General features: G+C 40.0%; 1 protein-coding gene across 4 annotated transcripts in view; it reads right to left on the bottom strand.

Moving 5' to 3' along the window:
• The window catches only part of NTNG1 (netrin G1), a 234,529-nt gene that overhangs the window by 26,446 nt on the left and 181,521 nt on the right, over window positions 1-26,562 (bottom strand). The window contains exons 8-9 of one of the 4 annotated variants that reach the window (XM_054038089.1): window positions 25,882-26,049; window positions 18,829-18,966 (exon numbers count right to left, since the gene is read on the bottom strand). The exons of 2 other annotated variants lie outside the window; for them this stretch is intronic. In XM_054038089.1, the coding sequence (XP_053894064.1) occupies window positions 18,829-18,966; window positions 25,882-26,049 (306 nt within the window). The remainder of the gene's footprint in view (window positions 1-18,828; window positions 18,967-25,881; window positions 26,050-26,562) is intronic. One more of the 4 variants, XM_054038086.1, reaches the window with a different exon arrangement.

Genomic DNA, 26,562 nt, shown 5'->3' on the forward strand with positions numbered 1-26,562 from the left:
ATCCCTTCAAAGAACTCTAAAAGATTAGCAAGACACGATTTCCCTTTACCGAAACCATGTTGACTTTTGCCCAACAATTTATGTTCTTCTATGTGTCTGACAATTTTATTCTTTTAATTCTTTACTACTTTACTGAATAGCTACATCTTTTTAGATCTTTCTCTCACACATAAAAGTTGGAAATAAAATTGTTAATATTTGGATCATGCTTCCTCCTCAGCCAGCCAGCCTATCCGCTCCATCCAGCCACATTCCTTTTTCACCCATACAGCCAGCCTCCCTGTTTACCCTCTCTCAAAGAAGTAGTACCACCACCTGCTCCAGTGTGTGACTTCCCTCCAGTGGGTTCACTAGCAATGCCCATGCTGGGCCTCAGTCTATTACTTACCAAAATCATACTCCAAGATCCAGTGTGGCAATGTGGTAGATTTGATTGGGATGGTGGCTTTCTGAATATCAGGCTTGGAAGGGACCTCAGGAGGTCATCTAATCCAACCCCCTGCTCAAAGTAGGACCAATCCCCAGACAGATTTTTGCCCCAGATCCCTAAATGGCCCCCTCAAGGGTTTAGCAGGCCAATGCTCAAACCACTAAGCTATCCGTCCCCATGGCTGCTGGACCTGCTGGAGAGAGAGACAGTGGAGGAATTTAGACGGACCGGAGCTGGGGGGGTAGGAAAAGTGTGTCAGATACCTTGGCTGGCATATTGGGATAACATACATACGAAACTTTACCACTGAACAGTATCTACAACACAATCAAGATCCTCCAGTGGTGTAGAGTTGACAACGCAGCCTTACACTACTGAGTCTGCATGGGTGTCTATGCTGGAGCTGAAAGGTGTGACTCCCAGCACAGGTAGACAGACTCGCACTAGCTCTGCTCAAGCTACTGTGCTAAAAATAGCAGTGTGCGCAGTAGGGGCAGCAGTTCAGATCAGCCTGTGAACTTGCACTCTGAGGGGCTTGGGCAGGCTTGGATTTATGTGGGGAGATTGAGCCGCCATCCAGCTGCAACATTCACCCTGTTTTCTAGCATGCTAGGTTGAGCAGAGCTAGTGCGAGTTTGTCTAGCCATGCTGGGACTTGCACCTCCCAGCTGCATTGTAGGCTACCCTATGCTGCCAGACAAGGGAACAGGGGGCTTGGAGAGAATGAGGTGCCCTAACGTATCCTTAGTTGTGTTTTCACCCCATTGCAGTCTGGCATGAGTTAAAGAAACCCTGAGGCTGTTCTGATCCAGTACATGGTAACCAGGCTGCACACAATATTTGGCTCTATTTCTGTGAGAGGTGCAAATATCGGGCCATATTTTCCAAACTTTGCACATACACAAATTCTGCTGCACACATGCTGCCCTTGTTTTCCATATGCATATAGGGATGCACAGAGAGGTTGTGCACCAAATGGGAGTTTGTGCATGTGCAAATTGGGCAGATGCATTTTGAAATATCTGAGCCATTATGTGCACCAACTGTATGTGATGCAGCATTACAATCTATTGGTAAAGAAGCTCCCAGGGATGGAAAGTGTTTCTGTGAACTGAAGATTGATGGCACAGAACTGCCTTGTGTTGCATAGCACTGATGCAGTGGGACTGATTTTAGTGTGCTGTGTCTGCTCTAAGAATTTCCTTGCACTAGTGACTCCAGTTGACATCCTATTGTGAGCACAGTCCTGCTCTCCTTGAAGTCAGTAGGAGGTTAGCCAGTGGAAGCAGTTTGGGACCCTGTGATATGAACCTGTCCTCACTGTAGTATTCAGTTTCTATAGCCTCATTATCCAAATTCAGTGTCAGTTCTTGAAAGGAAGAGCTACATGTAATGAAGCTCTTTTCCTCCCTTGGAAATAAAACTCTAAACTTTTCAAAGTAAGAGTCCCATTTCAAGGATCATTTGGGTTAAAAGAGAAATTCATTTTCTTCTTAAAATATGTATAATATTCAGAGAACACTATGAGGCAGCATCTCGTTATCAGTACACCCTGCTGAACTGTCTCCTGTGGACTTAATGAGGATGCTGTTTATATTTGTTGTTGCCTGTCAATGCAAATGAAACTGAAAATGGTAAGCACACGACAGGTAGCCTGGTGGCTCTTTAGATTCCAGGCCTAGTGCTTCCCTTAGGGCTGCTCAGCATTGCTTTCCAAAGCTGCCCTAAAGCCAGCATAGCTAGTCAATGAAGGATCCCCCCATAAAGGGAGGTGCTGCTGGAATGACTCTGTGGGTCCATTAAAGAAGTCTTAAAGTTGCTCTAATTTAAGCAGGGACCAGACCAAGAACAGGATGGCTAACTGTGTTCCCTGTACTGAAGTGCAGCTTAACTGTAGCCTCAGGGTGTATGTTCTGTAGCTTTGAAACACCAGCTCAATGTTTGCAGTTTCTATTCAAGCACCCCAGAGCAGATCAATATTTTAGTTTATTCACTCATAAATGAGTATTAAGATCTGGCTTTCGTGCTTCTGTTCTTTGTAGACCAGGAAGATTTGTTGGGTTTTATATTTGTCTGAAAAGTGGGAAAGAACCGGTAGGGTCAAAATGACCCAATGGATGATCATTAAAATAATAGAAATATAAATCTAAACACTTGTTTCTAGTTTCAGTGGGTAGGCATTTGTTTGAATGTTAACATACTGCTCTGAAATACTATCTGCAGAGTTTGGTCCACGAAGAGGGCACAGATAACCACTGGAAAGAAAGAATAGCATCTATAAACATGTAGCTGTCCAATGTGTAATCATACAGCAAGAAATGGCTTTGGACACAATGCGTTAAACACTGCAGACCCTTTACTGGGCTCCAGACATAAACTGAGATACCTGATATTTGAGGACTGTTCCTTTAATGTATTTTACCAAGCAGATCTCAACTATTAGGGCAGGTCTATACTTAATATGCTGCATTGGCACAGCCTCTGCTGCGCTTAAGGGAAGATGCTCCTATGCTGATGGGAGAGATTCTCCCACCATTGTAGTTAATTCAGCTCTGTGAGAGGTGGTAGATATGTTGATGGGAGAAACTTTCCCACCGAAGTAGCACTTTCTACACCGGGGTATAACTACATCGCTCAGGGGTGTGGATTTTTCAGTCCACACCCCTGTTATACCAGTATAAGTCAGTAGTGTAGACTTGTCTTTAGTGATCTTCAAAAAGCACCAATTTCCAGTAATAGGTTCATAATCAATCAATCTCCTTCCCTTTCTCTGTAGAAATCCTGTAACTTCTGTAATGTAGTGTACTGTACTGTAACTCATCATCCCCTTCTCATCTCATGATCATAGGTTAAGGTTTTATTTTTGATTTAATTATTTTCTTTATAAGAGAAGATAATGATAGTGAAGGTGGATCTGGCTTCCAGTGAAGTCTCTTTTAGTCATTCTGCCACTAACTTTGGTCCAATGTAAGAAAACAGTAACTGGTAATCAACAGATGTGTATCTTGAAATCATATTGATGAAAGAGAATGAAAGGGGGTAATAATATTAATATCTTGTAGAACATTTTAACATGTATGTGCTGTATGGATGCCTGCAAATCTTTATTCATGTGAGTAATCCTTACTTAGATGAAGAGTTCCACTGAAATCATGGGAAGAATGATAGTCATCCTGTGATCAACCAATAAAAAGACTATGAGCTGTCAATGTGATGCGGCCATGAAAAAGGCTAATGCAGTCTTAGGATGCACCAGGCTAGGTATTTCCAGAAGCGAGAGGGAAGTGTTAGTATCATTATACAAGGCACTGGTGAGACCTCATCTGGAATTGTGTATGCAGTTCTGGTCTCCCATGTTTAAGAAAGATGAATTCAAACTGTAACAGGTGCAAAGAAGGGCTACAAGGATGATCAGAGGAATGGAAAACCTACCTTATGAGAGGAGACTCAAAGAGCTTGGCTTCGTTAGCCTAACCAAAAGAAGGCTGAGAGGAAATATGATTGCTCTCTGTAAATACATCAGAGGGATAAATACCAGGGAGAGAGGAGAGTCCCTTCTGATCTTAAAGTCTATGAATCTATGAGACTTTTGGTGAAGACACTGGACTCCGGCACTCAAGAGATATGCCTTTGATTCCCAGTTCTGTGGTTGAATTTTTGTGCGACTTTGCCTTGATCCTGAAAACACTCACATGCTTAACTGTCAGCAAAACTTGAAGTCAATGAGATTACTAATGTGCCTATTTCAGCACAGTGTTGTCACGATGCATTCATTAAAGGTGCTACAGGTACTGGGGCCCAAATGAGTTTGAAGATAGACAGACTTCTTGCATGAGTAAAGGTTTTCAGAATCAAGTCCTTAAAATAGTTTGGCTTAGATAGGGGTTCTGGGGAAAATACATTGAGGTAGGAATCAGATAAGGATATGTGAAAGTTAATCTCTTGTGTTCCATAAAGGAAGCAAATAATGACAGGCCTTCATTTATTTTCAGGAGATCATTTATATATAAAGTAGTTAATCTACTGACACCAAGCAATAAATCCTTTAGCTCAGATTTAATAAAATAGGTATTCAGTTTCAGAAGATTTTTTGGGTATTCATAACAAATATTGTGCATGGGTGAAAAAGTCCAAAGTCTCTCAGAAAATGCCCCAAATGGAAGTAATATGGTTCATCAACTGTTCAGGTACTGCAGTATTGGGCCAATATAAATATACTGTATAGAGAATCGGCCTGGGAAAGGAATTGCTGGATACTTAAGGACTACATCCTTGTAGTATGTTCAAGTCCAGTCAGTAGTCAATGCACCGTAACATTAGTTATGCCTCCTGAACTTAAAAGAACTTAAAGCCAATTGCAAACCATTCAGTTTTCAGGCGAACTAGGCCAGATAGTGTCTTTTGGAGACTGCAGGAATGTAAAAAGTATAATGTTAATAAACAGTGTAAAAACACTGGCTTCAGCAAGAATTGAAGGGAGTTCATCTCAGGAGGCCCTCAGCACCTTGAACGCTCGAACACTTAAGTGTGAGAGAAACATCATCTATGAGAATACAGACCTTGTACAAACTTTAATTATTTCTGTTTTAAATGGGTTATTTTGATAAGCTTTAAAGTAACTTGCTGCTCTACAATGGGAATTCCAGACACAAGTTGTGTAATCTCTGACACCATTTTAGAAGATGATGGTTGCCAAATTGTCTTGTTTGCAAGAAAAGATGGTGACATCTGTCATGAGATGTCCATATTAATTTTTAGTATTGCTGATGGATGCATGATGAGTGGTTGGTGTTTTCTCTGAGGGTCTTCTGCAAATCGTTATTTTTATAGGACGTTTAGGGCTCTTTCCCCTACAAGTTGGGGGCAGATGTTCGTGTCACCCTAAAAGGAGCAAGGGTTATGGCAAGTACCTCAAAACCAGGCTTGTGCCTTTTTATGTTGGGGGTCACAAGCCCACAGTGCATATGGTGTGCAACAATGAATATTTTTTTTAAATGCTTCCTGAAGTGGGACTTGAGGGGAGATTGATGCTTCTGATTCCTGAGGAGAGCCTCCTAAGGGGAACAGCAAGGCAACAATGAACAAGTTACGCCAGTCTCTGACAAGTCTCCCAGCACCTGAAAGGCCCCACTAACATGAAGCCCCGTTCCAGCCCCGTCACCATATAGTTTCTTGACTGTCACTCCAGATCCAGCTCCTACACCATGTGAATCAATAGACTCGGAGTGCTGAAGCAATAACCATTATTATTATAAGTATATTATTTATCCTTTTACTATTTTTGTCCTTTGTTTTATTAATGGAGACACATCCCAACCTTTTATTAATTTAGGATGTGGAAGGGTGGTTGTCTGCATGCATGTGTGTGTGTGAGCACTTGTAAAATCCACAGAGGGAAGGCACCAGTAAGAAAGTTTCCCAGGTATAAACAGACCTCATAAAAATACTTGCTACGAGTGTTCTTCATTCTGTGCAAGCCTCCAATAAAACCTTTAAATTGTCAGCTGTAAGCTGTTAAGTAAGATTGGTTAAACTTCTGCTCATCAAAGGGTTCTATTAAGGCTTCCATTGTCAGTATTGTAGGGAATGAAAAGAGTTAGCCATCACATTGCAGTAAAACACACTTAAGCTTTCACTGGCTGTGAGGTTGTGACTTAAGATATTAAATTACAATTTGGTTTTAATATTAAATATAAAACCAGTTAAATTTTTATAGTAGTGCCACAGGGAAAGTTCTATAATTTGGTTTTGGGACTTATAAGGATTGATTATCTGCTGTATTAATTTGATGATTTGACTAAATTGACGATTTAATTCTAATCCAATTTTACTGTTAACTTGTTGATTTTATCTTAATTGTAACTTGATGACTGTATTGCTTAATTCTAAGTTTAGGAGTGTTAACAGTTTAGTTATATATATATAGTGATATGTTTTCTTGATTTCGTTTATTAACATTCATAAAATGTCGTATTTCCTCAATAAGAAATATGGTCCAGAACCTTTCAGAATCAGCTGGAGGTCAGCCAGTCCATCTAGGAGCCTAATCAGCTCCCTTTAAATTAACCTTTGGTTCTCACGCAAGTGTTATCATGAACAGAAAAATCTTGTTGGTGACTTTAGGCACTGATGGAAATATTTGTGCATGTTAGTGTGTACTTGTGTCAGTATTGCATCAATAACATGGATGGCAAGGAAATGTCAAGTACCTTTGATTAACTCAGGTCAATAATCTTTTTTTGTCTCTAATTAAACATGACGATTGTTTTATTTCAACCTATATTGTCCCCTTTAGACCCATGTGATCAAAACCTCAGTACTGGTTGAATGGATCTTTTCTTTTTGTTCTCATGAAATGGTAGCAAGCAAATTACACAAAGGTTAAGGCCACTGAGTAGGTTTAAAAGAGAAGCACGAGAGGTTTTCACAATAAGAGCTACCCTGTTCATCACAGTTGAAATGAGCAATTAATAATTCATAACAATTAACTGAGTTATATGCTTCCTATTCAATATGTTTCCAAACATGAATAGATTAAATGGTAATTGCTATCAAGCTTTACGTTCTATTTCATGTGCCTAATAAAAGTTTATCTTTTGGAGCTTACTTTGTATCTCCTTTTGATCTACTCCTGACTGCAATATACTATATTAAAATATTTATTATTCACCTATCAAATATTAACCATTTTAAAATTATACTGACTAAAGAAAACAAATAGGATACTTTAACTTTTTATGAATTTCCTAATATTTAGATATGCAGAAAACTTCCATAATACACCGCCAACAAAAACTGATGAACCAAAAAATTGTATGCACACTCTTTAAAGAGTGCTGCTTTGAAATGCACTGCTATTATATCAATCAGCATGATTTATTTTGGCTCTTTACATATACAGTAGAAACTCAGTTATGAACATGCTGGGAATGGAGGTTGTTCATAACTCTGGAATGTCCATAATTCTGAACAAAACGTTATGGTTGTTCTTTCAAAAGTTTACAACTAACACTGACTTAATACAGCTTTTACTATGCAGAAGAAAAATGCTGCTTTTCCTTTATTTTATAGTAGTTTATGTTTAACATAGTATTGTACTGTATTTGCCTTTTTTTTTTTATTTTTTTTTTTTTTGGGCTGCTGCTGCTGCCTGATTGTTGTACTTCCAGTTCTAAATGAGGTGTGTGGTTGGTCAGTTCTGAGCTTCCACTGTAATACTATGTATGTATTCAATAAAAGGTTAATATCTTCGCGTCTGTACAATATAATTCCTGCAGCACTGCTTATTTTTATTAAATTAGTATTTTATCTTTTTTCAGTAGTTAGGTCTTGTGAGCCTCCCTATTTTTTGCATTTTGCTTCTTGACCACTTAAAAATGGATTAAGTTAGTTTGGTCAAAATTCCAATAGCTAGCTTGACAGCTGACAATACTGATAACCATATGATGGAATCTGAAAAAAATAGTTGCTACCCTAGTAAGGCTGAAAGACCTGAAAGCTGACACCTTTGTGAAGGCAATTGGAGTAGAAAATAACATAGCATCATGATGGTAAGGGAGCTCTTTTCTTTTCTTAAATGGCCAGATTGGTGCTGTGGTTTTATAAATACTGTCCATGTATAATGTGCTCTGATTTGGGGGGAAAATACACCAGGTGATCACACTAGCCCTTTTAAAAGGAGAGTTATTGCTCACTAGTACCCAAAGGCCTAGCAGTGTGATGCAAACTCTTTACTCTGTTCCCTCTCCAGTTGTTTGTTGGCTGTCATCTTCCTGGGACTTTCTTCGAAATGCCCGAAGACATCACTAGCTGTTGACCATTGTGTTTACAACCAATGTCTTGGTCATGCATTGTTATGGAAACCTTTCCTCCATGGAGAGGAGCAGACACAATTCCCTCCAGTGCCCATCAATGCCACTTTCTCTGTAGGTCAGAGTAGATTGCTAACGAAATCATTGTAGAGTGGAAAATGCTATTTTGGCACCGCTCCTTAGCCTATGCCAGCACTACCAATGCTACCAATATATATCCACTGATTTCATTACATTCTACACTGCAATCTCAACATTTGAAACATCCTCTCACCTTCCTCATGCTAAGCACACTCCCTTTCCCTCGTCAAATCAAATCCCACACTAAAATACGCTTCTGTCATGAAACCATGCTTTGACCTAAGTGCTTTTGTCCCTTATATGTTGTTGCAACTGTATAGTTATCCCATATATTATATTTGCCTGAACCAAGGTATGGATCTTGTCTTTTCTGTCTTTAAAGATCCACAGTGATAGGGGGCTATACGGAATTATGAGGCATATTTTCTGCTGGTAAATTGATAGACCTCCACTGAAGTACATTGATTTATACCAGCTGAGAATCTGACCCAATAACTCTGTGGGGATTCATAATTTTGCCTTGTTTGTTCTTGGATTGCACATCCTTACATATTTCAATAATAGTATTCCTTGGGACATCAGTGTGATTCTGGATTAATTTCAGTCAAGTTACTCTGAATTTAAACTGGTGTAATTTGGTCTGGTATATTCAAAGCACTACCTAATGAACCACCACAACAGGCTTGTGAGGTAGGTTAGTAAATATTATCTCCATCATAATAGATGGAGAAACTGAAGTAGAGAGGGTAAGTGACTTGCCCAAGGTACATAGCAGGACCATGTCAGAGCTGCATTAGAAATCAAGGCTTCCTGATTCTGAATTCTGTGCTTCTTCCTCTTCAGTATAACTTCCTCATATGCATAAGATTCATGATTATGTATTTAGGGTGATGTACAATGTGTATCTTCCTACACAGATATATACATGTTAAGTATCCCTGCAGGCGAGATTTCTATAGGACAACTGCATTTATTTATTTCAACTATTTAGAAAGAACAGAAGGCTGTAATATGTCTTTTAAGAATGACATGTTTGGAAGTTCTCAGTAGCAAAAGATTTTTTGTTGAATTGCAAATGTTAACTTCCTACAAGCAATGTTTATATAATTCATTGGCTCATGGTTTCATGTTTGATTTTCTCTGGAAATTCATCCTGCATGATGATTTTCATAAAATGCTTTAGCTGCTAACACTTGTAACTCATGGCAGAATTCAGACAATAAAAGAAGCTTATTTATATTTAAATAATCAGGTAATATATAGAAGGCATGGTGACAGAATAATCTACCATTCTATGGAATGATATAAGTTCAGTCTACAAGACAGATGCAAGCAGTTTGTATAGTTTGAACATCAGAGATGAGAATTTAAGTGTAATCCTCTGCCTGCCTTAATTAAAATTATTAAAGAATGGAAAAAGGAGCAAAATCAAAGAATATATGAAACGGCTACTTACTGTAATTGTGGTTCTTCAAGATGTGATGCAAATATGTACTCCAGGTAGGCATGTTTGTGCCCTGCACACCGGAGCCAGAGGCTTTTGCCTAGCAGTATCTGTAGACGGGCAGCATTCACATCTTGTGTGTATCGCCTCTTCCTTGACTATATGAGGCACACTGCCTCCCCCCCTCAGTTCCTTCACATTGAACATCCAGGGTAAGGCTCCGATGCAGATGGGATGGAGGGCGGGCTATGCATCACATCTCAAAGAACCAGTTACAGTAAGTAACCATTCTTCTTCGAGTAGATGCAGACGTGTATTCCAGGTAGGTGACTCAGAAGCAGCACCCCCTGTTGGAGTGGGGCTTGGAGTCTATGTAAGTAGGAATTGCAGGACCACTTCTCTAACGTTAGTGTCTGTTCTGGAAGAAGCAGTGATTGCGTAAACCTATGTATAGACAACCATGTGGCAACTGTTCAAATGTCCAATATGGAAATGTCTCACTGAGGAATGTTACCTTGTCCTTGGTAGCCTGTGCTCTCATTGAAATGAGTCAATATCTGCTGAGGAGGCATACCCCACGCTATCTCATACACTGTCTTGATATAAGACATTATCCATCTAGAGATGGTCTGTGTAGAGACTGCTTGTCCTTTCATGTGGTCTGTATGTGATTCATGCTTCTCCTTTCCTGTTTGCAACTATTCAGTCCTGTTCAGATAAAAGGCTAGGCAGCATCTAACATCTAACATTGCTTCTCTGGAGAGGAATGCAGCTTAAGGAAAAATACAGGGAAATACACCGCTTGGTTCAAATGAAACTGAGAGACCATCTTGGATAAGAACTTCCGCTGTAACTGGAATGTTACCTTGTCCTTGGAGACCTGCATGTAAGGAGGCCCTGCCTTCAAGTGCCTGCAACTCACCCACCCTCCTAGCAGAGGCAATGGCTATGAAGAATGTAGTTCTTTGAGACAGGAGGGGCAGTGGACAGGATACAAGGGGCTCAAATGGAGGCCCCATTAGAGCTGCAAAGAAGTGTTCGGGTCTCAGAAAAGGACTGGCTCTTGGACTACAGGATGCAAGCAAAGAAGTCCTTTCAGAAATCTCATCACTGTGGCATTGGAAAAAAACGATTTCCTTTGGATAGGGGGATGAAATGACAATACTGCTACCAACCCCGATTTTGAAGGTGTAGCAGGTACTCCAAGATGTCCTGGATTGAAGTTCCAGCCAGATAGGCCCTATGGGCCAAGGACCACACTGAGAACCTCTTCCACTTAGTCAAATAGGCCATCTTATTGGAAGGCTTCCTACTGTTAAGTAAGAACAGTTGGTCTGCCTCCAAGCAATGCTCTTCTTCATTCAGCTATGCAGTATCTCCTCCATAAGGTGCAGGGAGCTGATCACCAGATTTGGGGTGTGGTCGTAATCCTGTGTGAGGAGGTCAGGAAGAAGAGGAAGCAGTATGGGAGGATGAATTGACAGGGTGAGGAGGCCCAAGAACCAGCTATCATGGCCACATCGGGGTGATCCACCTTGAACTTTTTGCTGCAGTGGAAAGAGTTTGGTGATGGAGCCCAGGCTGAGCCTCCCCATTAAAGTAGAATGGCGACACTTCTTGTTTTCCCTGGTCGCAAATAGGTCAATTGTGGGAATTTTCCATGCTGCAAAAACAATCCTCCTTCAGCAGCCATTCCGAGGGCGATCTGTGACCCGAGAAAGGCCTCAGTACCGAGTCAGGCCACATGGCCTGTCCAAGCAGATGCTGCTTGAGGCGAAGGTCCTGCATCCCCTGAGCCCTCTTTTTGAATGATCTACAGATCGAACAGCGCACTTTAAGGTGTGCTTTACCAAGGCAGAGCAAGCATCTTGTGTAGGTGTTGGGAATTGCCACTCCACAGAAAAGGCAATGCTTGGGCCCTGGTCAGGGCATCACTACCGCTAACACTACTCTCGCTTTTTTTTTTTTTTAAACTAACACTAATTACTAACTATTAACTATGTACAGTGAACTCGGCTAAGAAGGATGAATGCGAGTTTGTGAAACAACAACCACACTGAGCTCCGACTCCGGCTGATGGGTACTGAGAAGGAACTGAGAGGGGTCAGGGCGGCTCTGCCTCATATATTCAGGGGAAGGGCTATAGACACAAGGCACCCCTCTACGGGTACTGCTAGGCAAAATCTCCGGATCCAGAGGCACACACGCACCTACCTGGAATACACATCTGCATCTACTCGAAGAAGAATTAGAGTTTAACATTAGGTATCTGACTGAAAACCCACACTTCTGAAAGGAATGTTATGCTTGCTAATTGTTTAAGATTTGTACTGTTAAATCAACAGATGATAAACAGCTGATCCAATACTTCACAACAATAATGTAATCAGATCTGCAGAGGGACCGCTACACCTCCCCAAATCCCCACTTGGGCTCAGTGACGACTCAAGGATCTGCTTGCCAGGATCTCATTGCAGTAGCTGCTTTACCTGCTCACAGAATATCTGGGAGCAGATTGCTGGTTTTTTTTTTTTAAACTGTATCCATTGTTTGATTTTTATCTGACTTTTTCAAACTCTTTTTTTGTAACTCCGTGAGTTGATCAAACTGTGTTGCTAAGTTGTCACTGGTAGAAAGAATCACTACCAAAGTATTCTTTCTGTTACCTGATTGCAAACATTTCCAGCATAACTCCTTGCATAGGGGAAATTAAAAACTGGTTTCTGTAAATATTCCTGCATATATCAAGTAAAATCCCTTGAAACTGTATGGTAATTGAACACAAAAGAGGTGAGACTATGGCAAAAGAAAATATATGTAGAAATGTAATGTGGAAAATGCTCTTTATTATTCACTCAGCTTTAATTTTAAAACTGACAGTGCCTTTGTCTAGATGCAGATGTGTCCCCACTCTGATTCAGGCTCCTCTTATCACAGGCCATTAAGAACCCACTCTGGACTGGGCCATGATGTGCAAAGATGTGGTTGGTCTTCTTGCTTTGTCTGTATGTATGTATTTATTTTTATTCAAGATTATTTAATTCCTAGAACTGCAAAATAAAAAACAGGATCTCTGATAATCTGGGTCACTTTCTCAAACTCTAAACAAGCTTAAGGGCTAGACTGTTTTTCACCCATTTCCTAGACTTTGGGGGAGGAGAGTGAGAGAGAGAGGGGAGGTGGTGTGTGTGTGCGCACCTGAGATGGAAATGGGTGATTGGCACAAAGCAGTCACATCAGCTGCACCCTTTTATTTAGTACAAGCATTCTCCTTGAACCAGCACACCTCTGCTAGATGCTATGTCTGCGTGGTGGAATCCCTGAACTCTGAGGTTACTGCTGCTAATGTTAGTACTTATGATCTGGAAGGCAAGGACCAAGATTGTATCTGGCCCCTGTATGAACAGGGATGCAAGGGGTGAGCTAGGTGTCTCTATGCCTTCTTCCCACTTGTGTCCATGCAGTACTAAGAACAATCTGGACCTTAATTTATAAAAAATATTGCAGCACCTTGGTCCATAAAACAAAATAGGCCTTTGTATATCATTTTTTAAAGAAATGGATTAACAACTGTGGAATGCTATCCACTTGGTATGTATAACAATGTTTTTTAGTATTTTAAATCTACACTATGAACTGACATGACATAGAATATGGATTTGTGTGATAGCAGGTCAAATTTCTGGCTCCAGTAGGTCAATACTACACACTGGGAAAGCTCTCTAAACATAAATATGCCTAATTTTGTAAATAAGCCATATTTTTTTAAAAAGGAAAAGGTCCCTTTACATATATATATATTTCTGTAGCATCATGGCCCAGAAAAAGCTGTTACAGGGAATTAGATCAACACCACCCTTGGCATGCTCAGGCAAATAATCCCTCCAGAGTCTTGATAATGCAGTGCAGTGATTTTTAGTTTTCATGTAATTTTCTAGAAGAAAATAGTAAATAAAATCTTCCAGACAGAAATTAATTGGAAAAAAAAAATGGGCCAATTGCAAAAGCAACTAGATCACAGACTCATCTGCTGCACACTGAAATATCAGACAGCGGATTTTAATCAGTGTGTACTCAGCTTGATATGTTGAATACATGGCAATCTGATGTCCATCCTATAACCCTGACAACTGCATTCAGAAACAAGTTTTTTCTGACTTTTGAATAGATGAGCGTTGGTATTTGTTTCCTTTGTGCCAAGTAAAGAAACTTATTAAATATCCCTTGCTGCATTTTAACTTTCTGAATATATCAGTCTTCTAGTGTTTTAACTAGATATCCTGAAAAATATTTTGCGGGAACTTTGATTCAACAAAATTTAGTTTAACTACATATTACACACAAAAACCACTATGAAGAAGTCTATTCTGACCAAGGACATGAGACAGTGAACAAAGCATGAATTGACAGCAGTGTTCACAGTACATATAAATATGTAACTATTAGATACGGGAATAGTAGAGTAGTGATTAATGTGTAATGGATGGCAGATGTGTGGCATGTGAACAGTTCATGATGTGTATGGAGTATGGTTCCCAGAAATTAATGAACCAATCACAGAGTGCGTGATATGATGTAAAATAAAATGTGCACACGGCATTCTCTTTCAGGAATGTATATATAATTAGATTAATGATTATGTACTTTGGACTTGTGTCAACCCCCGTGCTAGCAGAGTCTGATCAACTCAGTGTAGTTTTACTGTATACCAGTAAAGAAACCTAAATGACTAGTTCAGAGTCGAGCTGAGTTGCTGGGAGGTTAAGGTATTGGAGGGAATGCCAACACTATGTTAAAAGAAAATTGAGGTTGCAAACTCAGGCACTCAAATGGTAGGAAATGCCAGAAATAAGGTTGCCTGTTTAATCCTTAATCCTAATCTTGGGCATGTGCATTATGATACATCTTTAATTACATGATCACATAATATTTTTTCCCACAGGACTCCTGCCTCATTCAGTCCATAGAATGGGCAGTGCTCATTTAGGGCTTGTCTACACTTGAAATGCTACAGCAGCAGCTGCACTGCTATAGCACTTCAGTGTAGACACTACCTGTACCAAAGGAAGGGGTTCTGCCATCGCTGTAGTTAATCCAGCTGCCCAAGAGGCAGTAGTACTGTGTATATCGAGGGTTAGGTCAGAATATCTACGTCTCTCAGGGGTGTGGATTTTTCACATCCGTGAGAGAGATCGCTATGTCAATGTAAGTTTCCAGCGTCGAACAGCAATTCAATAGTTTTGTTTTCTCCTTGTTGTTCAGCATGTGGCCTCATGCTTTATTTGCTGCACTAGCTATTCCAATCCAGTTCTGAACACAGAACATAAGAATGGCCTTACTGGGTGAAACCAATGGTCCATCTAGGCCAGTATCCTGTCTTCCAATAGCAGCCAATGCCAGGTGCTTCAAAGGGAATGAACAGAATAGGGCAATTATCAAGTGATCCATCCACTCCCAGCATCTGGCAGTCAGAGGCTCAGGGACACCAAGAGCATGGGGTTACATAAGAACATAAACTATACATATATCCAACTATACATACAATATGATGGGGGCTAATTTAGCTACAACTAATCAGGAAAAAGATCTTGGAGTCATCGTGGATAGTTCTCTGAAGACGTCCACGCAGTGTACAGCGGCAATCAAAAAAGCAAACCGGATGTTAGGAATCATTAAAAAGGGGGATAGAGAATAAGACGGAGAATATCTTATTGCCCTTATATAAATCCATGGTTCGCCCACATCTTGAATACTACGTACAGATGTCTCCTCATCTCAAAAAAGATATACTGGCATTAGAAAAGGTTCAGAGAAGGGCAACTAAAATGATTAGGGGTTTGGAACGGATCCCATATATAGAGAGAGATTAAAGAGGCTAGGATTTTTCAGCTTGGAAAAGAGGAGACTAAGGGGGGGGGGATATGATAGAGGTATATAAAATCATGAGTGATGTACAGAAAGTGGATAAGGAAAAGTTATTTACTTGTTCCCATAATATAAGAACTAGGGGCCACCAAATGAAATGAATGGGCAGCAGGTTTAAAACAGATAAAAGGAAATTCTCTTCACACAGCGCCCAGTCAACTTGTGGAACTCCTTGCCTGAGGAGGTTGTGAAGGCTAGGACTATAACAGGATTTAAAAGAGAACTGGATAATTTCATGGAGGTTAAGTCCATTAATGGCTATTAGCCAGGATGGGTAAGGAATGGTGTCCCTCCCCTTTGTTTGTCAGAGGGTGGTGTTGGATGTCAGGAGAGAGATCACTTGATCACTACCTGTTAGGTTCACTCCCTCTGGGGCACCTGGCATTGGCCACTGTCAGTAGACGGGATACTGGGCTGGATGGACCCTTGGTCTGACACAGTATGGCTATTCTTATATTCTTATGTTTATTGTAGACCTGTTGCCTACTAATTTCATTGGGTGACCCCTGATTTCCTGTGTTATTTAAAGCAGTGAACAACACTTCCCTATTTACTTTATCCACACCATTCGTGATTTTATAGACCTCTATCATATTCTCTCTTCCAAGCTGAACATTCCCTTTTTAATCTCTCCTCAAAGCTTCACAAATATTATTGCATTTATTTTCATGGCAGCCCGGTGAGATAACAGAATTGTATTATCCCTGTTTTACAGATGTGAAACTGAGTCACAGAAAGATAAAGGTCAGAAGTATCCACTAATTTTGGGTATCCAATCTGAGATGCCTAGAACCTTCTTTTTCATTATATAGCTCTTTATGTGTTCAAAGCACAACTCCTCACTGACTTCAGCTGTAGATGTGAGTGCTCAGCACTTCTGCAAATCAGGCCCCAGGGTCTCAGGACAAGCACTCAGGAAATAAGATATACACAATTACTGACCATGTGAGAAAAGTTTGATATAAATGACTTGACTAAAATCACATAAGCACTCTGGCAAAGGCAGGGAGAGAATCCATTTCACCAGGGCAGCAGTCAACTGCTTTAATCATGAGATCATTCTTTCTCTTATTGTAGTCCCCCTGGCTCATTCACTATACAGCTTCCAACTTCTGCAACAAATTAAGTAGGGGTTGAACAGCCTCCTTTCCTTCCCTCCTGTATCGTTTCTGGAGCAAGTCCATCCTGTGCACTGAGTAAGGCAGGGATCCCGTGGAAAAATAGTACATGATCACGTAATTAAAGTCTGTGTGATAATATGTATGCAGAAAGGGGGCAAATTAAGGTTTTGAGTGCTTGACTTTGCAGCCTCAATTTTCCTTTATTGGGCCTAATTTCCTAGGTTTTCAAAAAAAGCAAACTGAAATTCCATCATGTGGCCCAATATTGACACCCAGATAATTCATCAAGAGGGTTTGTACCTTTAGATTCACTGCACAGACCTCTGGTACTTGAGCTAAAGGAGTAATTGAAAGCAATAGTAGGTTGTCGTAATCTATGTGGAGCAGCACTAGAAGGATTAGGAAATGGAGCTCTTACATGGTTCATAGCCTGATAGTAGGGAACTGGGCTAGGATACAGGAGACTCAAGTCCCTACTCAGCTTGCTTCACTGCAGTTTTTTTTTTTTTTGTTCATCCTGGACCACTCTGAATCAGGCAGAGCAGGGACTTGAACCAAGGCATGGGGGGGGGGGACACACTGATTCCCAAATCAGAAACCTCAGGTTTCAGTCTCAAAATGTACAATTCGACACAATTCTGTTTTTTCCTTAAAAGCATTTGAAAAATTTTGTTTTAGTTCCAGTGAGGAAGGAAACCAAATTTCAAAACCTTGAAAGTTGCTGTAAAATATGTTTGCATAAACCAGTTACTGAATAACAAACATGTTAAAATCAAATCTGTGTGTATATAATTCACAAATGTAGAAACAGGCCAAATTCATTGAATAAAATGTTTGCTGTGAATAGGTCATTCATCTCTATAGACTGCCTATGGCAAACCTTCAGTAGCTGATACTTTCTATTTTGGGAGTTATAGTCTTCGTACCTGCAATTCCTGATAGTTTTTCAAGTTCCTCGCTTTGGAACTGTTGTCTGCTTGTTTGAAGGCCAAGGTCTCTCTCTCTCTCTCCCCCCCCCCCCCATAGTTGTATTTTAGGAGGCGAAGTAATCTTAGGATATATCATTTGTATTTGGTTTTAGAGTATTTTAGAATCTATAGCTAAGACACTATGCCAGTAATTCTTCTTGCAGAAACTGTCTCGTGTGTGTGTGTGTGTGTGTGTGTGTGTGTGTGTGTGTGTGTGTGTGTGTGTGAGAGAGAGAGAGAGAGAGAGATACAAATGCTGAGAATCAGGGAGAGAAGGTGAAAGAAACAAATAAAAGGATGTTCAAGCGTTTGTAGAATTAAATCCTCAAAAGTAGTAGTTATAGAGATTAGAATATTAAGGAGTTAATACAAAGAATCCAGCAGCAGCACCCTAGCCCAATATGTAATGGTGTTGCATTTGCTTGTGTTATCCAGAAAAAAAGCTTACTGTATAGCTAAATATTGATCATCTGCTACTAAAAGTTAATATTAAATGCTATTTTTGTTAAAATCTTTAGATTTATTAACTCTGGTTTAGACTGTATTTTTGGTTTAGGCGCTATAATATGAAGTAATGAGTTAGTACGCTGTTCTCTATATATTATATAGATGTAATTTAATTTATGAACTCAGATTTTTAAGTTACTCAAAAAGGCAGAAGTTCAGTCACAGAAATATGTTAATACACTTAGATATCACCTTTTGCCTTTCAGTAAGAATTTTTAAGTTTGGAAAGTTGCACTTGTGGTTTAGCTCACACAAATTAATTGATAGCGGGCAAGACACACAGATCTGCATATTTCAGTACAAGCTCCTCCAGGCATTAGCACAGAAAAGGGGAGAGGGCACTAAAAGCATAATGAAATAAATGGACTGCACAGTCAATTTACTGCCCTCATTTGGAAGTATCTATAAAGGTTCAGGCAGTAAGGCATTTTTAAAGCTTGTAAAAGTTTTGCTCTTTTTCAACTCTAAGTAGCTGCACATGCTGGGATACAGAAGCACAGACAGCAAAGGTGCAGGAAAAGGGCAGCTCTCAGTTACTTACGTTGACAGCCTAAGCTGTGCCAGATATATCCCAGCAGACACTTATCACATTTAGTCCCTGATGTTCCCTCCTTACACTCACAGAATCCTGTGTCATTACAGCGATCATGGACAGAGCCAAAAGGGTTACAATTACAGTCTGCAGAAACAAGACAACACACATACGCTGGCCATAATTCAAACAATAGCAATAAAGGAAGCAATTCTAGTGTTTAAAAGTAAAGGAAGACTGTCTATTAATGACATTTGGAGGAGAGAGAATAATTACCACAGGTCCACTTTTCATTTGTTTGGTCTTTTTAAGAGCAGACCTCTGTCTGATTATGTGAGGGGGAAAACTAAACAGAAAAGATGTAGAGTAAAAAGGTAACTGATCATAATGGATATTCCATTTTAGTAAGGAGGTTTTGTATAGTTTAATGAACAGAAGGAGAGATTTGTATAGCAAGGATAAATCGATATGCCATCAGGATGAAATCTGTTTTAAATTATTAAAATAGGTGTAGCTGTATCACTCAATACTTCGAGTTCTGCTGAATATTTTTAAAGTGCTATATAAATGCACTTTACTTATTTCCAAGATAGTCTTCCCTTTATATTTAGGAGTAGTATGTTTATTTATGTAGGTACTTGCCATTGTAGTGATGAGAATTTACAATGCACCTTTCACATATTCCAAAACAACCTTGAGGTGGGGAGCAAAATACTACAAGACTTTGTCAGTACTGACTTTTAGCTGTCATTTTCATTCTACCTCTCTTCTTCCACTCCCATGGGGGGTAGGGGGTGGATGTGAGGATGGAAGATCCAGTGAAGCACTCCAGCACCCAAATGTAGATTTTTTTTTCCTCTCATGTGCCTGAACCTGACCAAAGACTAGTAAATTGTGGTGGTTTGGGTTGACCCCTTTATTTCCACAACCTTTTTTCTAGGGTAATACAGTAACTCCTCACTTAATGTTGCAGTTATGTTTCTGAAAGTGCGACTTTAAGTGAAATGATGTTAAGTGAATCCAATTTCCTCATAAGAATGAATGTAAATGGGCGGGGGGAGGGGGGGGTTAGGTTCCAGGGAATTTTTTTTTGCCGTACAGCATTGTAGTATAGTTGGGAGGTGCCCCTGCCTTACCCCACACAAGCACAGCCCACTGGCACTGGAGACAATGAGGCAGGCAAGGAGGCTGAAGGTGCTGTAGGCTAGGAGATTCACATTGTGCAGCAGCAGTGGCAGCTTCCCCTTCTCTGCAAGCACCATGGGTGGTGAGCTCAACCCTCAGCCTGCCCATGCCACCCCTTCCCCCAAGTCCCCATCCTTAACCCGCCTCTTCTTTCCCCTTTACTTCACACGCCGCGTCCTCGCTCCTAACTCCTCCCTCCCCTGCCTCCTGCCCGTGGCAATCAGCTGGCTTGCAGCATTCAGAAGGCAGGAGGTGGGGGGGAAGGAGTGAGGACACAGCGTGCAGGCTTCCCCTCCCTCCTGAACATTGCAAGCCAGCTGATTGCCGCGGGCAGGAGGCAGGAAAGGTGTGCCGTGCCCTCGCTCCCCCGCCCCCTGCCTGTGGCAATCAGCTGGCTTGCGACATTCAGGGGCCAGGAGGGGTGGGGAGGAGCGAGGACTCTGCTCTCCCCGCCCTCCCCTGCCTCCTGCCCGTGGCAATCAGCTGGTTTGCGGTGTTCAGGAGGCAGGGGTGGGAGGGGGAGCCTGTGCGCCGAGTCCTAGCTCCTCTCCCCTCCCGCCTGAATGCTACAAGCCAGCTGATTGATGCAGGAAGGAGGCGGAGAGAGGAGGGGGAAGGCACTGATCCGCGAGGTCTGATGGAGGGCAGGAGGTGCTGGGGGGGGCGCATAGGGGAGCTGATAGCGGGGCTGCCAGCTGTGGACAAAGCAGGCAGCCAAATGATGTTATAGCGAAGCATTGCACAACTTTAAATGGAGCATGTTCTGTAATTGAGCAGGGACGTAAGATCGAAACAATGTTAAGCAAGAGGACGTTAAGTGGGGAGTTACTTGAACCACAGACTTCTCTCTTTAACACCATCACAAATTCAGTGCTCAGCTCTGGGCTCCACGGCAGGTGAGAGCCCTTCGAAGAAGGAAGATAACTGACAGCAGTGTTGAGTTTTCTGGCACTACTATGGATCAGCTGTATATTTTCTCTAAGCTTAAGGACCAAATTCTGATCTCGTTTACACCAACATAAACCTACAGTAACTCCACTGTTGTATCTGAGGCCACACCCTACCTCTAACAATAATTTTGTCCACACACCTGATCTCTGCTGCTATCAAAGGCAAGAGATACAAATCCATTGGCAACCTTGCTGGGTGCATTGTTTATTTTTTTTCCCTTTTAATCAAGCTACCTTGCTGCTATTGTTTGCTAGGACTATATTAAATTGCAGCAATATTACAAATGACAGAAGAGGAAAAAGCATTAAAATATTTTAAAATCCAATGGAAATTTTTTTTATGGGGAAAGGATTATTACCAGTAACAAATTTGTCACCTGTTGCCTTACTGCTTATTAACTTTAAATTAAAGAGGACATTTCAAACATTTGGCATGCTGGAGAAGAATAGTTACCTCTGGCAAACACAGTTCCACAATAATAATCCAGTCAATTAGCCAACAACATTAATTAATGAAGTTGAATACTGACATAGCCCCCCAAAAAACATTGTGGAACATTGAGCAGTTATGCCTCAGTGGGTGCCATATAAAAAAATTGGCACTCCTGATGTTAATCAGACATTCAAAACCTTTATGTAAATAGGCATAGGGTTGAGGTACTAAATGCAGACAGTCACTTTTATTTAAAGAAGTGTAAGTCAAAAGCTAACAGCACTGAATATTATAAGGAAATGGCCTGATTCTCCTCTCACTAAACTGAAAGTAACTCAACTGAACACAGTGGAATTAAACTCATGTAAAATGAGTATAAGTGGGAGAAGAGTCAAGCATGGAATAGACTATCTGTATATAATATATTGCCCCACAAAATGGAAAGCCTGATCTAAAGGTCAACGAAAAACTCCCATTGCCTTGAATCACATCAATAAGTAAAGAGTATCAGACTTATATTTTGCGACTAAAGGGGACAATATATACTGGATTAAAAAAGCTGTTATGACAAACCTCTTTATAAATGTACTGTTCTGACAAGCCTCTTTAAAAAAGATACGTTAAAGGGGTATTACCAAAAAAAAAAAAAAATTTAAAGTGCAGCTCAACAAATTATTACCCCAATCTTGCAAACACTTAGGCATGTGCTTAACTATGTGCATTTGCATAGTCTCATGGAGGTTGTAAGATTACTCCCGTGTGTAAAGTTAAGCATGTGACTAATGTCTACAGGATTGGCACTTATTTGAGAAAGTTTAAAAAAAATCATTTTAGTATCTCTTTCTGAGGCAAAAGAAACTTGGTGTCTCATCTGTAACTACATTGTATGCTATAGTTATGTATGCTCCATGGTATTATGTATGGAACTGCATTTTTAGGTAGCTCACAGCTTCTTGCTTACAAAGGTTCATTCACATGACACTAAATGTGTTACCTTCATGTAATTATGGTATCACACCACAGAGTAATTGCATAATTCAAAGACCTGGTACTTGTATTTGAAGTTTATATAGAAAAGCCAAGTGCTTCATCAGTAATTACAAAACAACTAATCACCATGTACATGCAGTACAAAGTAGCCAATGGCCTCTGCAAAATAAAGCATTATATGGCTTTTGAGACTTTGTGCAAATTATATTTAAGTGTAAGTCTTCAAATACTGTTACTGTTCCTTCAGTGTAAGAGCTTGTTGATTCAGATGTAAGCTCACTGTATAAAATGTTCTTATTTGAGTTCACAGCTAAAAACATTCTCAGTATCTCAGTTATTTGTATCTCTGTCATTTCTAAAAGCAACATATTGTGTTTCCTCCATTTGGTCTAATCTTGACTAATGTATATTATGTAGCTGTCACTTTTTTTTTATCCATACACTTACCATGCATGTTTTTCACTTGGTTTGAATAATGTCAATAAATATTTCCTTTGATGAAGCTAGCTTAGCCAAACATTTTTTATTTTCCTAAACACTCTGTCTGGAAATGGGAAAAACCACTGCACTGGAAAAATAAGATATTCATACGTAAATATCAATGCAAATCTCCTTATTAGTTTGTCCACCGATCTACTAAATGTGTAATTAAAACCCACAACACTGAGTGGCTCTCAGGCTCTGGGTAATCAAATGAGCATTTCCAATAGAGTGAGACACGTTGCAGACGTGAGTCTCGGAAGTGTTGAGTATCTTTAACTCTCACTGAAATTGAGGGGAGTTGAGAGTGTGCAGCGGCTTGCAGGAACAAGTCTCTAGAGCCCCAACACAGGAAAGCACTCAAGCACATGTTTACATCCAATCCTTTTCAGGAAAGTTTTGCAGTTTGTGCCTAAGGGCTTGTCTTCTTGTACAGTACTAGAGCAGCACAGGTGCCACTGTAGCACTTTAGTAAGACGCTCCTACACTGGTGGGAGAGCTTCTCCTGATGGTGTAGTTAATCCACCTCCGCTAAAGGGCTATGTCGGAGGGAGAAGCTCTCCCGTTGACATAGTGCTGTCTATGTTGGAGGGAGGGTTAGGTGTGTATTCCACACCTCTGAGCAATGTAGTTATACACCTCTACCCCGATATAACGCTGTCCTCGGGAGCCAAAAGATCTTACCGCGTTATAGGTGAAACCGCGTTATATTGAACTTGCTTTGATCCGACAGAGTGCGCAGCTTCCCCCCGCCCCAAGCACTGCTTTACTGCGTTATATCTGAATTTGTGTTATATTGGGGCGCGTTATATTGGTAGAGGTGTACTACTATAGGTCTGTAGTGTAGACTTGGCATTAGTCAAACTGACTTTAAGGACGTTTTCCTGAGTCGGGGCATCAGTCAGCATATGTAGATTTTGTATGCAGTATGATAAACTGCAAACCTGAGGAACTGTTCTATACTTGATTTATATTTTTTATTTAAAATGACATTGTCTGATAGGTACTATTTTGCCCTTTTTGCAGTCATCCCACAGGGTACAATGCCGATAGGAGTCCATGAGAATTTTGCTTACATTAGGGTGTGAAGGTCAGAAAATGCTCTGTATATTTTTATTTTCTGAAGAATCTTCCTGATTAAAGTTTTTAAAATTTTATTTCTGCTGAGTCTGAGGAATGCTGAAATCTGCTCAGTTGTTCATTTTGTGAACTAATTCTAAATGTATTGCTTGCAAATTATTTTTAAAAGTCATCATTTTTGGCTCCTGCTTTATTAACCCCTCCATGCTGCCCACACTGCAATAACTATTGATTCCCGCCCCACCCCAGTATTTCAATGAATATTAGGTGACAATCTAGTGAATGTGTCTATGGGGAAAAAAAGGAAAGGTTACTAGATATCTTTCCATATCTCTGAGCTTCTTTAGCCAGTTTAAAGTACACAACCCTGTTGTCATAAAGACAATGTCCCTTGTTCACAGCAAACAATTACTAGGAAGGGATAGTTCTGTTCAACAGTACTATATATGGCATATGTTTATTTTATTTATCAGGATAATGTGAGCTGCTGACTTTCTAGTTGTCATACTGAAGTTCATATTAGCTCAGTTTAATTAATGTCAAAGGGAATAATGCACTTTATTTCACATGGTATCAACCAGTGTTAAAAAGGACACATGAAATACAGTATGCCTGTGTCTTGTTTTTCATTAAATAAAAAATATATCGATAAGTTGCAGATTGGAACAAATGATCATCTAAATAGGTTTTGGCTGAATCTTTCCAATGAATTAAAAAAAGTCACATGAAATGTGACTTACTATGAAAATGTCCACAGTCTATTTTTGAATTGCACAAAAATATTACTTTTTTTCAGTCCTGTATTAACTCTTTGGTTACTCTCTGATTAATGACAGAAAGCATCCTGCTTTGTAGATGGGGTGAATGGATATAGTTGAAATCCATGACTGACTGTAATGAGGATCATAGTTATAAGCAATATTGTAAATTTTATATTTATATTATATATTTATATTATATCCAATATTATAATTGGAACAAGCTTTTAAGGCCATTTGTTAACTAATGGCCATAGAATGAACCTGTATTTTCAACATACTATATGTTAAATTTTCATCCAGATAGTCCAACCTCTTTCTCACTAAACAGTATCTGAGATAATGTAAGTCTGCCTCAGTGCAACAAATGTCTTATATTTTCTTCTGTATGTCATTCTTATTAATGGTGTTCTGTTCTGGCATTCTCCTAGTTTTAGCTGTTTGGAAGTTTTCATGGGATTATAGTGTATACATGTTTGAAGCATCATTGACCCTCAGGAGTTTTCTTCAAAACTATCAGATATGGCTCTCAGAAATTTTTTTTGTGAGTTTTGGCATCTGACTTATTTTGTTGGATATAACTGATTTGAAAAATTATGCTCTCAGCTACAAGGGCATACATTAAAAATGAAGGGAATTAACTCTGAATTTATACCCTTTTATTTGAGAAGACAATTGGGCACAGTATGTTTATTTTTGAAATCTGGATGCAAAAAATTATGTTGTTACAAATATAGACACTGGTCTTGCCCTCAGATTAACTCTTATGGGTCTCCCTGTAGGTGCAAGGGTCTGTACGCATTGGCCCAACTGCAAGATCTGAGTTTATAACTTAAGGCTCAGTCCTTATGTTTTGCAACTCCCATGTGATTTCTTCTGTGTGGAAGCACTGCACAATCAGTTTATCCCAGAGCTCCTGTGAAGAGCTTCCTAAAAGCTTTAGCAATGATTTTGCTGCTTTATATTGTTCTTATAGACATTCAAAATACAGCCCCAAGGCCACAATTAAAACAGGGGCAAATGCATACAATGTCTACACAGAAGATGCTCTTATCCATTGAAAAAGCTCATTCTAGGTCAGCTGGCCAATATATATAGCAGTGGTACAAATTGCTAGCTGACTCACTAGTAGCTCCCAATAGCTGAAAAGGCAAAGAACAAAAGCCGGAATTATAATGAAACTGACCTATGCATACATTTTCATCGTCCAGCTCTGCAGAAGCATTTCTGAAGTAGCCCAGCCTGCATAACTCACAGTGCTGCCCTCTAGTGTTGTGTTTACAGCTCACGCAAATGACTGTATTTAGCAGCTCGATGTAACTGCACAGGTTGGAGTGGCCGAAGCATTCACAGTCTTGCAAGGAAGAACAGAAATGTATACAAAATGTATACAGTAGCAGAGTAATAGCACATTACATGCTTGGTTAAAATGAACTATGCATAGAAGATGAATGGGAGCACATACATGTTAGTCAGTGTAACACATGGACAACAACAGATGTTTGACTAGCATGAACATGACATCTGTTTCAGGCAGGTTAAAATGATCAGACATTCATGACTCTGAAGATTGCTTCTCCTCAGTAGATCTGATGGAAATGACGCATTTGCAGTTGTAAACCTTTCAAGGGTTTTGTAGGCTCGGTTTACAAATGCATATCTTTTGCACATTTGATATGGAAATACTCAAAACACGTGCAAAACTTTCTTACACTTAAAAAAATTACAAAATGTTAAATACATAGGACAAAATTGTCAAACTGGGGTGCCCAAAGTCAGGCATTTAAATCCACAGTTAAGCACCAAAATAAACCACTCTCATTCTTAGAGATGCTGAATAAGCATAACTCGTGCTTAAGTAAATAAA

The sequence above is a fragment of the Malaclemys terrapin genome, chromosome 8 (assembly GCF_027887155.1).
Source record: "Malaclemys terrapin pileata isolate rMalTer1 chromosome 8, rMalTer1.hap1, whole genome shotgun sequence".
Lineage (NCBI taxonomy): Eukaryota > Metazoa > Chordata > Testudines > Emydidae > Malaclemys > Malaclemys terrapin.